Here is a 17,039-nt window from a genome sequence, read left to right on the forward strand (position 1 = left end):
CGATTGTGAAATAAGTGTAACTAGCTAGTCTTGCTGACTTTGGAAAGTGCTTGAATGAATGAATGGCTCTTCTAACCTTGGTTTTTTGTGACTTTGTTATTCCACTTTGGCTAATTAATGTATGGACAATTTTCCTTTGTGTTGTAGTCATGATTTTTACACCTTGTAGGGAGATAATTTTTACACGCAAGAATATTTTATAGATGCACACATTACATGCTAGGGAAGGTGGTCCTAACCAAAATTACCCTAGGCTTGATTTTTTTCCCATTAGCCGTTGACAATTTATACAATCTTTTCAAGTACTATTAGTGTGAAGATCCTTGCCCTTATCTTATCAATCTTGGGATGTTTTGCTGCATGACAGGTTCACTCATTGTTAAGCTCCTTACCTGTCTGTTTGGAACCAGTCTCTTGGTTTCTTAATTCTTTCTTCCAGTGTTAACTATGCCTACACCACATCTCTCTTTCTCCCTCCTCTCTTCGGGTCTATCATTCCCTCTACGCAGTCTTCAGCAAACACTCATTCCTCACATAATGTCCTAGCCAATTCATCAGTCTTGTCTTGATTTTCTCTACCAATTCTGTCTCTTCTCCAGTTCTTCTTAGAACCTCCTCATTCTTCACTCTATCCTCCCATTACTGCCCTTTCGGAGTATTTTATGCCATTTTATTTTATTTTCAGTGAATAAAAAAAATAGGGAAAATAGAATTTCAACAGCATCATGGTATGCTGATATTGGACTGTGGACTTCTAAGAATTCTCAAAGTATGCAAGGTGAGATACTTTTTATGACATAACTAAGCACCCTAGATGTGTTTCAATTCCTGTCATTTTTTGACATTACCTTTAAATTCATTATGTATTGTCTGTTGGAAATTAATGCCTTTGGAATGGCTATTTTGTATTATATGTGCTTAGAATATTATTTCATTTTAATACCCAAATCAATAATTGGCAGGCCCTAAACCAAACTACCATTGCTGGCCAAGGCAGAATTGAAAACTCTTATTCAAGTTGCTATTAGTACAATAACAGTTTGATTGTGATTTTCAAATATTAGTTTTACATTTGTGATTTATTTGCCTTATTTATAAACTTGTTTTTTTTTCAAAATTTAAAAATGGTAACCATTTATAATTTTTAGCAAAACAGTGCCAACCATTACAGGGGGTTTATTTTTGAATTTTCAGTGAAAAAATCAAATTATGAATACATTGTGGTATAGTTAGATAGTAATATGTTGCAATGAAGCTGTTGTAATTTTAACTACAAATAAACTTCACTTTCCCTCCAAATTTCCAAAATTGTTTTAACTCTTCATTTCTCTTCAGATTTCTGCATTCAATATTTTATAGCATTTGAGCTTTTTCCATTTTTTATTGATAATTTCCCATTCTTCTGTTCTTCCAAATACTCAATGGGAGGTCTCTAATGCCATTTTAACTTATACTATGAAGGAAATATCTTTGACAGGGTACTCCAACTTTAAAACAATTGCGCTAATAATTCAAGAAGTAGCATCTGAAATGAAATTCTAAAATGACTGAAAGATTTTTTAAGTTTCATATCAGTTCATGTGTAGTCTCTGTCTTTAAGTTGGTACTCCATTGGTGATACTTAGGGCTGTTAGTAATCACAGTTACCAAAATATATGTCAATCAGGCTTATTTTCATAGAGTAATATAAATGTGAACATATCCAGTTGTTTCAATTATCATAAAATGTTGCAATTTTGTACAGTGGAAACTTTTTTAATGCTGATCTTATGTATGCAGCTGTTTTCAAAGCCAACTGATACCATTAATTAGGAATTAATTTGCCTTTTGCTAATTTTTATTGCTACAAAGGCAGCATGTATCATTAAACATTTCATTTCATTTGTGTTGGATAATTCTCTGTGACGTACATAAATACATACAGACACGTATACAGACGTACATAAATGCAGACACTCGACTCTGCTCTTGGTAGTCCATCAAGACCTTCGGGATGAGTTTAGCGCAAATCTTTTGCATCGCCAAATTTTCGGTGATGATGGTGTGCTCTGTCATCTTATCAATGCCAATACTAACTGCGGTTATATGGACACTGAACCGAATTCAGAACTTCATGCACCTGTCAGGAAAAGAAAGCTGCCAATACTTTTTGTATAAACCTTGAATATTCTATCTACACTTCTTAAACTTACTTCTCAAGGGTGATAAAGTACCATCAGGAAGTTTAATTTTTATCCAAACTGTCTAAACTATACATTTCTGATGAACCAACAACATCTTCCATGGTTGGAATTTGTATTCAATTATTTACATGAAATTCTCTTACAGACAGTGGGCGACATACTGATACCAGTGATTCATCATCATCAACCATTGCCAGCCCAGAAGGGAGTGTCGTGCATGGCCAATTCACTGACGAACCACTCTATCAGTTTTATACGGCTTCAATTGCTGAGGTGAGTAACTTCATTTTTCACCATTTATGATTTAAAAATTAATGCATGTAATGAACTGGTAAATTGGTTGCTCCACATTACTCCTATGCTAATTTTAGTATTGTTGTAGCACATAGGTGATAGTTATCTTCTGATGGGTTTTATTCTTTGAGCCCAAGAAATACTAGTTTATTTAAAAAAATCTGCTGTATGCCACTCAGCATTTAAGTTCAAAATTCTTTTTTAAGGAATTAAATAATGCAGCATATATATGTACATTATTATATACTGCTTTATTAATTAATATTACAGTATGCTAATATATATATTTGTGTTTCTGCCATTATAGAAATATTTGCGTTTCTGTCATAAAAATCCATAATTCAATGGGAAGTGCTTCTTCTGCTGTATGGTAGATAGGTGAGAAAGATTTTAGGTAGAAGGTAAAAGGGTGATGGAAGGAGTAGAAACAGAGAGGAAATTGTGATTATTTGGTTTCAGAAGGTTATTTAGAGTGAGGGTTGTTCAAATGTTTTCAATGTCTTGGTGTGTACAAGCATGTGTGAATTTATAAATGCATGTTTAAATTATTCCTTTTTCAACTTAGTGCTACTTGTGAGTTCAGGAATTATAACAATAGTCAAAACTTGTGGCCCTGGAGCGGTTGGTAGTGAGGGGTTCAGTTTTATTGCTTTGGTTAATTGAGAGTTCAGAGGATTTGATTGAGGAGCAATGAAACACTGTTTTCCCATGTAGAATCACTTTTTGACGACACTCCAGTAATAAATAATGGGAAAGGTTTTATTTTCAAACAGGTTTTTCTTGTAAGTAAGACCCTCAGGAATGTTTTTGTCAATTACTGAGATAGTTTGTAATTTGTGTAATAATATAGGTGAAAAGTCATATTTGATTTCAATTCTCCTAATGCATTTTCCCATCTTGTCATCAAGTATATGTTGACCTAAGTTAATCTCAACTATGTCATATTCTCTATTTCCAAGCTTGCTGGCCTAATGTCTTTATGGTATACTATAGTTCCCCTATGTACTCTTTCCATTTCTCTTAAATCTTCATTGGTTCAGTTATTGATTTTCCTCACTTAACATTGATTGTTAGCATGGATTTTCCCTTGTTACTTCCTGACTGTACGCTGATCTTCCTTTACAGCACACCAATTCCACCCTTTTTTTGTGAACTTTCCATTTCCTAGCACTGCATCTTCAACCATGCTTCTTTTGCTCTGTTTATTTCCTGCCTCAGTTTATTATTTAACTGTCTTTACTTCATTCTATGTAACTCTATTTCTACATTTGTCCATTCCTGTTGTGAGAACTGCCATAAGGCATATCTCCCCAACCATTTTGGTATCTTGCCCATGCATCGCGGGAGATAACCCCTTCTCCGGAGGATATAAGGAGCAATAAGTGCCCCTAAAAGACAGTTCATCCCTCTAACTGACCCTAACAAGACTCAGATTGAATCCCTACCCCTCTGACTGGCTCACTTAGACTCAGGCGACTCCCTAACCATGACGGTTAGAGAGTGGGAATGAGGGGGATATAATGAGAAGAGCAGTCCTCAAATGGTTTTGATTTTTCTCTATTAAACTTGTACATTTAACTGTGGAATGTGGGTGTATGGCCCATGCTTGTTTGATCATCCATTACCCAGAGAGATAGATGGACAAGGGCCGTACACTTACGTGAGGTTAGTGGGATAGGAGGGAGCTTGCGATCCAAGATTCCTTTGGTAGTCCTCAAAAGGAGTGTTGACCAGGATCCAGGCAGGCAGGTCAGTCAGGGGAAGAGTTGGGAGGTAGGGCAACCAAATATTCCTTCAGGAGGTCCAGTCAAAGGAGTAGGCTGACCAGGACCCAAACACGGCCGGTCAAGGGAAGAGGTGGGAGGGAGTCAACCTGAGTGCATGAGCTGGTTAGAGGGGTAGGGAGTGGACCTGAACCTCGTTAGAGTCAGTCAGAGGGATGAACTGCCTTTTGGGGGCCCTTGTCGCTATTTATGTCCTGCTAAAAAAGGTTATCACCCATGGCGTGAGGTCAAGGTGCAGAAGGAGTTGGGGAATAGAGACTCCAGAGGGAATAGAGACTTAACTGTGTATGATCTGTGGATAATTTGCAATCTGTAGTCTACGTCCCTGCTCCCACGCTGGTTACAGCTTTGGCAGGGTTATCTCCCGTGACATTCAGGCAAGGCACAGGAGGAGTTGAGGAGGTATGCCTTTTGGCATACCTCACAACATTCCTTTTATCATTCATCTGTATAATCATTTCATCCATAATTCATGGTTTTCTTGTCATTTTCCTATTACTGTTCCTACCGTTTCATTTGCGACGTTTGATTTCCCTTTTTTGATATGTTTCGATTTTTATTATCAGTACCCAGCTCCCTGTCCCCACCAACAATTTTCTCTACAGCCTGCTTTTTTATCATATCAGTTAATATTTATGCATTCCATTTCCTTAACTGACTTTCCTGTTTAATTCTCATGAATCTGATCTTAATCATTAGTACTAAATTGCTAAAAATATTAAAGTAATTTTTGTACAATGAACGATGCAATTATTAAATTGATTAACACAATTTTTTTAACCTTTCTCACATATTTTATCAAAAAAATAATGTAGTATTGCCTTAGAAATTCTCATATTTTTTGCTTGTTTATTTATTGCTCTGGATTTAAACATGTTGGCAAATTACTTTTCTTGAAAATAATATACAAATTAATTTGCTGTGCCATTATTTACTCATGAATAAGCTCTTACTCTTTCCATTGGGTGTCCACCAAGCAGTGCCTTTTGCATTGTCTTATCGAGGTCAATGTATTTATGAGACAAGCATTGTTAGCTATCCTAGACCCTCTGGCTGTTATTCTACCCAAAAGGTCTTATGTGGAGTAGATTAACTAGCTCTTCAGTGTTTATGGCATTAATAAGATTCCCTGATTTAGAAGTGAATGGCCTCGTGGCTCTGCAAGATACTTAGCTGTTTCCCTGTTTGATATGTACTGTTCATTTGATGTTACTGCACATAATCCCATGCTTTCTAATTCTCCCATGGCCCCTTTCCTCTACTTTACCCAATTACCACTCTGACAATCACTTCTCTGGGTTTCTGAACTTATAAACTCTGAATATTGATATTCTGTTTCCCAATATTCTTCAAGTGTCTCTGTAGTGTCCTACTGCCTGGTTTCCTTGGGAAGCAACTTGAGGGATGTCATTTGGGAACTTATTCGAATTAAAAAAGATAAATCCTTTTCATAAATTATATAACTTTTATTATTAATATTTTTGTATGCTACTACTTTGTCTGTGTTGAATTTTCTATTTTTCACTTTCCAGAAAGTTACAAGAGATATGTCGCAGGAGTATGATTCTGATGGGTATGAAGAAATAGGGAAATTAAAGTTGGATAAACAGCCATCTCCACGCCCCAAGGCAATGGATCTGGTCCGGCATAAGGAGGGATGTAGGACCCTTTGGTGTCAGATACCAGAAGTACTTGCCAGTGGCCTTCTAGGTAAACTAATGCAACAATTATGTAATTATGTGCATGTAATGAAAATATTTTGTGGATAGAAAGGTGTATTAAGTAATTTTTTATTCATTTCAGATACATTTAACTCTCACCAAAGAAAGATCCAAGAAGCAAAGTTTGAAGTTGTGACTTCTGAAGCTTCATACTTGAAGTCCCTTAATATCCTCGTGTCCCACTTTTTAGAATCTCCAAGTCTGAAAGATGAAAATTTGCTCAGCAAAAGTGATAGAGAAGTTTTATTCTCTAATGTCTTGCCAGGTAACCAGCATATTGATGATTTATATTCTTGCATTTTTCCTCTCCACCTTACATCTTGATTGGAGTATTGCTCATGTCTAAGCTGTTACCAAATTACTCTTAGGGGGTCTGTTTTATAACCTATTTCAATTTACATTTTCTGCATTGTCTCTTACAATAACTTATTTCAAATATTTTTCTTTACCATAATTATGACATTTTCTATTTGCAGTCAAGCAGTGTTCAGAAAGATTCATGGCAGAATTAGAGCGCTGTTGGCAAGAAGATATACTACTTTTAGACATCTGTGACATTATTCGTCGCCATGCAGAAAGGCACTTTAGAGTTTATGTGAGCTACTGTTCAAATCAAGTTCATCTTGACCGAACGTTACACCGGCTAAAGTGAGTTGAAATAATTTCACCATGAATTTTATTGAAATGTTTTAAGTTATCACAGAAGGTTTGTGGCCGTTTTCTCTTTCAATATACATGCATACAGTAGAGCCCCCAAGCCTTTGTTTGCCTTGTGGGTTTTAATAATCATGTTAAATATTGCAATTTATGGTTTATGATTTAAAAGTGTCAGTGTTATGTGTGTCTGTAAGTTTTATTTTTCTCAATTTAGGAAGTCTCCTCACTTCTTGGATGTGATAAATTCCATTGAGAGTCATCCAGTGTGCCAATCGTTGTCATTGCATTCATTTCTGATGCTGCCAATGCAAAGAGTGACTCGTCTTCCTTTACTTGTTGATGCCATTTTGAGGAGAATGTCTAAAGATGATCCAAAATATGGAGCATGCCAAGTGTCTCTTGCAACACTAAATAAGGTACTTTCTTGAGTAATGCATAGAGGGCGATAACTATTGTTTAAAATTAAACTTTTTTCCAGTGTTTGATAAATGCCAGGTTTATTTAATTTAATTTTTTTGTGCATGTGCCTAAATTACTTCCCTTCCATTTTTTTGAATTCCTCGAAGTAAATTGTCAGAGTTATCACAAGGAAATGTTTTTCAAGTGAAGTTTAATACTAGAAAGCAAGAAAAAGTAGGGAAATCTAATAACACATATCCAGTAAACTATTTAATATTGGGATTAAAGTTGGGGGATCGCGATGGTGTGGTGGCTAATGCACTGGCTTCCCACCCAGAGGGTCTGGGTTTGAATCCCGGCAAGGCATTAAATATTTTTCAGTAGTATCTCAATCTCTACTTCAGGTGCTTTGTGGAAAGCATTTTGAGTGAGTGTGCTGTCCATCAGATGGGACGTTAAACTGCAGATCTCTTGGCGCCTTTTGTTAAGAGTAGGTTAACGTTGATATCAGGTTTCTCTCCTCCCTCCCTCCTTTCCCATTCATCCCTAATGGTGCAAATGGCCACAGCTGTTGGTCACCTCCCCTAAAACTACTGCTACTACTGGGATTGAAGTTGTCATAAAAAGTCATTGAACTGTTGATTCCTAGATGATATTTGTTGAATTATTATTGGGAATTTTCCTTTTAAGGTAAGTTTTGCATGCACACAAATTGAACCCCCCTAAATTTCTAAGACTTAACTAACACGACCCTGTGACATCCAGCACTGCAATAAACCCTTTTTCAATTCTGCATACTTCCTTCATTCCATCCAACATTGCAATCCTTTTCACTCCTCTTAACTAACTGCGTAATGTTCTCCCCTCTCTCACAGTTTTTAACATTCGATCCAATCAGAATGCTCAGCAATCACTTTTCATGCCTCCTTCATTTGGAGTAATATTACATCATAGATTTTAGGAGAAGAGGAAATGTTTAAGTCAAAGGGCTAAGTGATAGACTGAAACTGTAAATCAAAGTTGATGTGTGAGCTATTGGCTGTGAATGCAATGTTAGGCAAATTCCTATAGGAAATAAAAAGAAGTCGGAAGGCTCCTATATATAAAAGGATTGATAAAATTACTAAAGCAGTCTTATACCTGTGTTTCCTCCTGTCTAAGGTTCTCTTTGAAAGTCATGGTAATTTATTGGTGGTCTGTTGAAATAAAGATATGGTAAACTCTTGATTGTCCAAGCTAATGAATGCATGATTGAGCATGGACAATCAAAAAACATAGATAACGAAATGTACAGAAAATATGATTGTGATACAAACAGATATATACGAGCACTGTCTTTTTTCTATCCTTGTGATTATTTTGAGTTATTTTGGAATGGTAAGTACATTTTTTTCCATTTCTCAGCCATTTTATAACAGTGGAATTATAGATTGGTATTTTCTTCCTTAAAAGGGAATATGTAACTCTCTGGGTGAATGAATGTGATGGAAATGATTGTGGGAAAATACGGATAGAACAGAAATGTTAAAATTAAAACATTTTATAAGCCTTTCCATGAACTTGTATGTACAAGTTGAAATAGCTTCATGTTAAAGGATTCCTTGTGATGGAATTGCCCCCTATTGTTCATTGTAAAACTCAATCCAAAATATGCATCTATGCCCAAGTTTCTTCTTAAGTAACACTTTTAAATAAACTTCTCTATTTTTATGTAAAATAAAAAGCAAATTTAGAACCTTTTAAAATAATATAAGAATATTTTCTTTTGACGATTATGATAAATTGGGTTAATTTGAAGTTTTCAATTGTAAAAAATGGGTTAAAGTTACATTTTGGTGAAGTTTGTGTATGGTGATTAACCGATAAAACTTTGATGAAAAGAATTCTATGCTCTCTCCCAGGGTTATTAATTTTTCAACGCTGTGCATTATTTGTCTGTCATAATTAAAATGGAAACTAAAAAGTCATTATAAGTACTAAAAATTACAATTGTTTTTTGTAATGTCACTGGTGAATGATAATAATTATATTGCTGAATGTTATTCATGTCCAGGGCACATTGAGACATTTGACTTTTGTTTTGTAAGTTTTTTTTAATTTGTAGTGAAAGGTGACAGAAACATTTTACCCGCATGCCACGTGCAGACAGGAGATAAGTGCATGTAGAGGAGTGAAGGTCACCTATCCAAATTCCAACCAGGCCCAATAACATTAATTGATCTCATGGGAACTAGTGTTTTGATACAGCTAGGCTCTTGGTCTTGTGCCCTGTTTAACTATTGCCCTAAAAGTTTTACAGTAATAGAGCATGTTTTATCTAAATACATAGTTCTGAAATATAAAATTATTGATTTGATCAAAATTTATATCTGTGAACTATAATGCATTCCTGCATTACTGTGAACTTTGGGAGCAAGGAAAAATATTAGTGATACACACATTACTACTACATTAACTTGAAAACTTGAGCCAATTTTTCTTCATCATTCATTTTTGTTTCAGGTTGTTCAAGATTGCAATGAGGGTGCAAGGCATGCAGAACGCCTAGAAGAAATGAAAACTCTGAGTAAACAGCTGGACTTTAGAGAAATAGGAACAGTATCTCTCCTGACTGGTGGTCGGTGGTTAGTAAGGAAGGGAGAACTCATTCACTTGCATTGGCGTGATGATCCTTCTAGTCTACTAGGTGTTGCTTCAACACCTGCTATGTCTTCCGTGTCTTCCATTGCTGCTGTGCAAGCTGGTGCTCCTCCTTCCATCTCAACGAGCAAACTTACCTTTGGGCGCAAGATGGTGAAGCAGCCTCTGTTTTTGTTCCTCTTCACTGACCTACTGGTTATTGCAAAAAGAAAGAGGTGAGACATAAACATTTTGAATAGCTACACTATATGCCTGTTATTAAAGATGCATAGTTAAGTTTTTGGGTCAAAAGTTCTAATTGATTGCAATATTATAACATTGATTGCTAATTCAGATTTGAATAATGAGGTAATTTTAACTTCACATTAATACAAAATAGCAAGATGGCTTAAAATGAAGGGGCAATTCAGTGAAAGGAATACAAAATCGTAAAACATCCAGGCCGCTAATGGAAGAATACAAATAGATGATGAATACATTGGGAATAGATGGAATGAATACATTGAAGTACTCTATCAAGCTCCCAAACCACTCGAAGATGACTTAATTAAAGATGAAAACATGATAGGTAAAGACGATCTGGGTCTGCAGATATTAAGAAGTGAATTTGAGAGAGCTGTGGCAGACCTGAGAAAGAACAAGGCACCAGGAGTAACAAAACAAAAACATTAACATCACCTATAAGACCAGTGTCTGTGAGGGATCTCTAATTGCCATACTTGTATGGTTTCTATCTGCCTCAGGCCCTGATTGGTGGTCATTGAGTGATAAATGAACATTTTTTGGTCCCTGACCTCTTTGTTGGGAGAGACATAGATAGGGTTGAGTGTGGTCCAATCAAGTCATAATTCTCTCTGCTTTCACAAGTTTATCATCAGTGTCATTTCTGAGAATACCTTTAAAGTCTGGACGTCAGAAAAGTATGTTTTCGTTTGCCTGTTAGTTCTTTATGCCACTTCTGTATTGGGTCTACTCTGGGCCATTGAGAGAGTACCTTAAAAGCTGCCTGTTTGCTCCTGCATATTAGGATTAGCTCCCTAAAAATTTTTCTTTTAAAACTGAGTTCAGGCTGTCTACATTTCAGCCTGGGATACTGTAGTGTATTCCCTTTAAGAAGGAATGAAGAATAGTAATGACTGGGGCCGTTATCTGCATATGCACCGATCCCCAATCTGTCGTCCTTCTTGAAGCATGTGCATGCCGTTTAAAAGGTGTCTGTATTTTTTTCCTACGTGACCTATTTGTTTTAAATTTGGGGATTTTAGGTTAGGTCTGGCCATCCTGCTAATGCATCACATCATAAACATGGGATTTTAACCACCAAACTTGGTGCATTTCTGGTAAACAGAATTATCTTTTAAGCTGCATTAATTCGGCGATCATAATTTTGCTCTGACTTATCTTTATGCACCAAGATGTAATGGCAGTTCAGAAATATTTCCAGATGCAGTTCTTATAGCCTTATTGTTGTATAAACAGCCCTTTGTTCTCTTTATGTGACTCAGTTTAGTTATGACTCCTAATTGCCAAGCCTTATCCATACAAAATCATCCTTCCCACACCTCATCCTGTCACCCACAGCAGACTGGGAAATAGATACAATCATGCTCAGCTTGATGTGATGGAATAGCATTGTATAAATGAAGAATGCCCTTCATACTGTCCAGTTGTGAAATACATTCCCATTCCCTTTTGGCTCAACCCTTCTAAAGCTGATCAGAATTTAGTACTTAAAATAAAAATGCCAACATTAATAATGACTTTATTTCTTGCAGTGAAGAAAATTACTTAGTACTGGACTTCTGCCCAAGAAATCTGGTTGAAATTGTTGCTGGAGGACTTGATGGATTGGGAGCCCCCACTAGCCTCCAGCAACTGCCACCAAAATATTTTTCTGAAGGTGGAAAGAATATTTTCCTGCTTTCCATGTTACAAAACCATGAAAATAGAACAGTGGAAATGGTACCTGTCGTTTTTATTATATCCACCAGTATTTATGCTTTATACATTGAGTTAAATCTGGGCTAATGAGAATTCCTTTTTCTTAAATGCAAAATGTAGGTCTTGTCGTCATCAAAAGAATCTGAGAAGGAGAGGTGGCTTGAAGCGTTCACCCCAGCCTCTTCTGATAATCCTGATGAGCAAGTCTATGAGGAGTGGGACTGTCCACAAGTTGCTGCAATTCATCAGTATTTATCTCAGCAACCAGATGAATTGTCTCTTGAGCTATCAGATGTAGTAAACGTATTGAGGAAGTTACCTGATGGTATGTTGACAGTATCAATGTTTATTACATGTAAAGGAAAACTTGATGAAGACTGGGATTAATGTTGTTTGCTCCATTTAAGGAAAATATAAAGCCCTTGCCCCATATGCAGTATAAGTAATGAAAAAATCATTTTTAAATCTTTGGTAGCTTACAATGCCCAACATGTAATGCTGTTACCCAGCTGCATCAATGCCCTAAGATAATAATGACATTTTTATATATTTGATTAGCGTGATTGTTGTAAAAGTTACTTTTTCATCTGTGAAGATTATGGACTCATAGAAAGCATTGACTTGAGAATAAAAGAAGTAACAAGGTGATGCTCACTTCTATGGCTAATTAATTCAATTTATCTTCCTCAAGCTTGCCCATATGATACTTTTTAGTAATTTGAGCTGTTTTGAATTCTTTTATATGCTTAATAGTATTTGATAGGTAAAGTAATACACATATTAAAGTCCCTGCCTTAGTGTTACTATGACCAAATTAGAAAAATTAAAGTTATCTCTGTGAGTGCATGTTTTTGCTATCCATGATATTTAAGTATTTCTATGGCATAAAATTGGTTATTGAAGTGTGGAGACATATTGTATGCACTGCAATAATTTTATTAGGGTGAAAATATCATATGGGTAAAGACTCAAGAAATTTTGAGTCTGTTGAGGCTAACTTCTTTGACCAAATTAAGAATTTTTCAAATCATATGAGGGTCATCCGGAAAGTAGTACCCGTTCGTGAAATAAAGACACAAAAGTAAATATTAACAAACATAAAAAATTTTATTTGAAAGAGGATACTTTAAACTACTTCTCAACATAATCTCCAAGCAAATTAAGGCATTTGTCATAACGTGTGACAAGTTTGTATTCCTGCTGCATAGTCCTTCGCCGCCAGCTCATTGAGATACGCGAGGGACCCATCTTGCACAAATTTTTGCATAATGCAGATGGTGTTTAACAATTTCATGAACAATTGTTCGAGAAACATTGGGAAAATGCTCACAGATGTCATCAATTGTGATGCGCCGATCGTTCCTCACGAATTCGTCAACTGAGCTCACCAGTTGGTCTGTAATGACAGACGGTCTCCCCGAACGCTCATCGTCGTGTGTGTTCCCCCTCCCCATGTTGAAGTTGCGACACCACCGCCGAACAGACGACTCGTCCATTACATTGTCTCCATACACCTCCTTTAATTGGCGATGAATATCACATGGGCGAACGTTTCTTGCATTGAGGACTTTAATCACTGCCCTCACTTCACAACTGGCGGCGTTCTCAATTTTTTTAAACATTATAAACAATCACAGAAACAACACAGGCAATGCTAGCGTCACGCAACTTGGCTCAGAGAAGGCAGACAAGCCACTGAAGCTATCTGACCTCGTCCAGCGGCTACTCGCGTCGTCAGCACTTCATGCGGCACGAACGGGTACTACTTTCCGGATGGCCCTCGTACATGCTCATGTTTTTCCAGTCATACTGATATCCACTTCCATTTACTGACTCATCCCTTTCACTGCCATTGAGATTGGAAAGGTTGTGATCAGTATCTTTTCTTCTCTTGTCAAGCCAAATTTCACAATGTCATTAAGAAAATTTTAATGAAAAGACGAGAGTCCATGTTTTATGTACCCAGAAATTGTAGCCTTTAGAAAATGGTATGTATTCACTAATTAGAATTTAGAAAATATAATTAACAAATGGCCTTGTTTCTTTGAGCAGAATCGTTAATGTAAAGAAACTCAGTAAAATCCAGAATTTAATGCAGGAAAAAACTGAAGTTTGTACTTCTACATATTTTTGCAGTTTCCAAAGACATTATGCTAATTCCCAATACATAAAATCTGTGTCACTTCTGGAGTAATGTCTCATGCCAATATTGGAATAAAATCAGTATTTCAAGAATGCTTTGTTCCTGATTTTCAAGGTCCTCTTCATATTCATTTTGACAGTGATTGTGGAATAACATGAATGACTCTGCATTGATGTTATGTCTTCAACTTTGCCTTTCGTCATTTTACACTGAAAGAATGTGCCAAACAATCTTCATATCATCTTATGAGAATTCTAACTGTATTCTTCTTCTTTTAACGTTCCTTAGCATTAGTATCATGTCTTTTCTGTCATTTTTTCAAGTAGTTATATTGAATTTTTTTCAATGATTGTATCTTGTTGAAATACTTCATATAATTACAAGTGTTTATTACAAACAATAGCAGATTAAGGCTCTAGGGTTTTACCTAATACCATGTGATACAATTCAAACTGAAACTCACAGAAATAGGTCTGCAGGCTTAAAGTGAACTATTGTACTGAAGATAATCTATCTTGTTTTTTCTTTAAAACAACAGATTTTCAATTATTTACTTAGATGATTAGGAATACTGAAGGAAATGTGCGGGTATCTACTATATTCCTATTCTCTAAGAAAAATTTCCATCCTGTCTCAAGTTATGAGGACTTGTTGGAGAAAAGTTGTTTTCCCATAATGTTGTGTACAAAGGTCTTCCCCAAGATGTTTATTTGCACATGATGGATATTGCTGTCTCTAATATGGTTTTTCTCTGCATCGTACATAGTTTGTGAATGTGAATCTTGCAACTCAGGTTCAGTCACTCATGGTAATGCTGCAAACTGTGCTCAAGTGTTCTTGAGTAACACATGTGAATAGTAGTGCAATCATTGTTTTCGCAGTATGTATGATAGCAGGAATTCTCACTGGTGACAATGCATGATTATGCACAGATCTCAAACTATATTAGGAACCAAACATTTTAAAAATATTACTAGAGCTATCCATGTATTCTTTGTTTACTCACGGGTAGTAATAAATAGTAAAAACCAAAAGAGAACCTGATTTTGGCCCATTTTTTTCTTTTCTTGTTTCCTGTTTTCTTTTGTAGGTTTTTCAATGAAGATGAATTTATTATTTTTCGATTTCATCTTTCTAGGCTGGTACCTAGGAGAGCGCATTAGAGATGGGGAGAAGGGTTGGTTCCCAGCCAATCACTGTACTGAAATTGCATCCGCCCATGTGCGAGCAAAAAATCTTCGTCAACGGTATAGGCTTCTTGCTCTTTCTGGAGACTACTTAGAGCAGCAACGAAGAGAGAGAGCTCTTACTAAGGCAACCAAAAAGAAGAAATTCAAGAAGGAATCAAAAAAGGAATGATATGCCTAGGACATCAAATTGAGGTTTTCACCAATATAATACAAATATACTTTAAAGTGTGATGATTGTTCTATTGCAAGAAGTACCGATGTTTTGGAATACCTTTTATGTGTGGGTCGACTTTGTTCATTGATGGATTGTTTTGTAAAAGGCTTAACTGTAAGATGCTCCTTTTTGTTATGGTCTTTGGTCAGGAGTGTACTTTACTAGGTGAAGAGCAGACATTGTGTAATATTCTCTAATATATACAAATATATACTCCGAAGTCATTGTTAACATTTAAATATTTGATATTGTTAATATGGGAGTATTGTGTACATAATTGTATTTATAATTCAGTTATTTGTATAAAATATTTACATTTTTATTATAAATTTTATTTCACTTTATTTATTAATACATAGCACATATTTTGCATACCTTACTCTTAATTAAACAGTGGAAAGCACAGGTGGGGTAGAGAAAGAATGTACCTTACACTGTAAATTTCACAACCAGTAGGACTCACTGTTAGTACATTGTGAGCTGTACCTTCACACGTCAAACCAGCCTACTGACAAGGTAAATAAAATTACAAAATATCCATGGATTATTTCTGCCACAAAACCTAAAAGTCAAAGAAACTGCAGGATAAACCACCAATACCATACCATATTTCTTGTATTCTATTCGCATTTGTCGGAGGGGAACATCTATATGTTTAAATGTTGGCTTTAACCTATGGATTGAGGTGCAGTGTACTAAACTAAGGACACTTTTTGACTTGGGTATTTACAGTGTTACATCAGAAAAGCTTTTTCCCTGATAGCTCTTAGAAATCCACATGGTAAGAGGCTGTTGTGGTAGGTTAAATTGGCTTTGATTTCATAGTGTAATAATGATTTTACACCTGGTGAAAGGTTTTGAATTTTTTCAAAAATGAATTTAATGAAGTCATGATTTCATGTATACATATCTTGGCTACAACACATTAATTTGGAGTCGTTATCTAGTAGCTGTGTAGGGTTACCCTTCCCATTATTAACTGAATTTAGCAAGTACATTTTTCCAGGTTACTTGGTCGCTCAACATGTCCATTACATTAAGGACCCAATGATTTTTCACAAATTAAGGGGTATATTTTCATTATAGATTTTATTCATCACTGGCATGCATCAGCTATAACGGAGGATGTCAGATCTAAGAGTTGATTTTTCAAGTATTTGAAAAAATAATAATGCATCGTAAGTACCTAAGTCAAGCTGGAAATTGGCAATCCCACTCAGTGCCTTTTTACACGGAACAACAATGTACATACACCCTTGGTTTAATTTCAGTACTAAAAGTACATTTTGATTATTTATGATTATAAGCCTACTATTCATGAGTGTGGCATGATGCTTCGAACTGGATGAGAGTGCAAAAAAATTTAATTCTAACTAGAGCTAGAAGTGGAAGTCTTTTGAAATCTGAAAAGACCTAGCGTTCATTGACTTAAGTAGGGCTACTCCAATACAATCACATACACTTTTTATGGGGCTTCCACCCTTCTTTTACAACTGCAAGTAATTGGGAATAATATTAACAATGTCAAGGTATAATTGTGATGACCTACATTAATTGTCGGATTAAAGGATGGATATCCCTCAAGGACGGTTATTTGCGGGGTTCATCGCCAACAGTGTTTCAAGTCGATCGGAATACTACATTAACGTGCTCTTAAGTAAATTAGTCCGTTTTTTCCAAATAAAAAAAAACTAACCCCAGGCCTCACCGCAGTTAGTTCAACCAACTGGCGCTATCTGCTGAAAATTATAGGAATTGCAATTGGACAGATAGAACCATCGTAGAAATTACACTGAACGCAAACAACATTACGGTCATACACATACTTATTCTCATAAGCTCATTCAGTAACGATCATGGCTTTTGAATTTAG

At 35.9% G+C, this 17,039-nt stretch overlaps 1 protein-coding gene across 3 annotated transcripts in view; it reads left to right on the forward strand.

The window, feature by feature from the left end:
- Nucleotides 1-15,430, forward strand: part of Exn (Ephexin) — a 218,176-nt gene extending 202,746 nt beyond the window's left edge. For all 3 annotated transcript variants that reach the window (XM_071589976.1, XM_071589975.1, XM_071589977.1), the window contains 10 exons: nt 686-778; nt 2,329-2,456; nt 5,794-5,971; nt 6,065-6,247; nt 6,459-6,630; nt 6,854-7,055; nt 9,541-9,893; nt 11,454-11,640; nt 11,740-11,944; nt 14,901-15,430. In XM_071589976.1, the coding sequence (XP_071446077.1) occupies nt 686-778; nt 2,329-2,456; nt 5,794-5,971; nt 6,065-6,247; nt 6,459-6,630; nt 6,854-7,055; nt 9,541-9,893; nt 11,454-11,640; nt 11,740-11,944; nt 14,901-15,121 (1,922 nt within the window). In that variant the 3' untranslated portion in view covers nt 15,122-15,430. The remainder of the gene's footprint in view (nt 1-685; nt 779-2,328; nt 2,457-5,793; nt 5,972-6,064; nt 6,248-6,458; nt 6,631-6,853; nt 7,056-9,540; nt 9,894-11,453; nt 11,641-11,739; nt 11,945-14,900) is intronic.
- Nucleotides 15,431-17,039: the final 1,609 nt, after the last annotated feature.

This window comes from Hetaerina americana, unplaced genomic scaffold, assembly GCF_022747635.1.
Source record: "Hetaerina americana unplaced genomic scaffold, ioHetAmer1.1.p SCAF_4, whole genome shotgun sequence".
Taxonomy (NCBI): domain Eukaryota; kingdom Metazoa; phylum Arthropoda; class Insecta; order Odonata; family Calopterygidae; genus Hetaerina; species Hetaerina americana.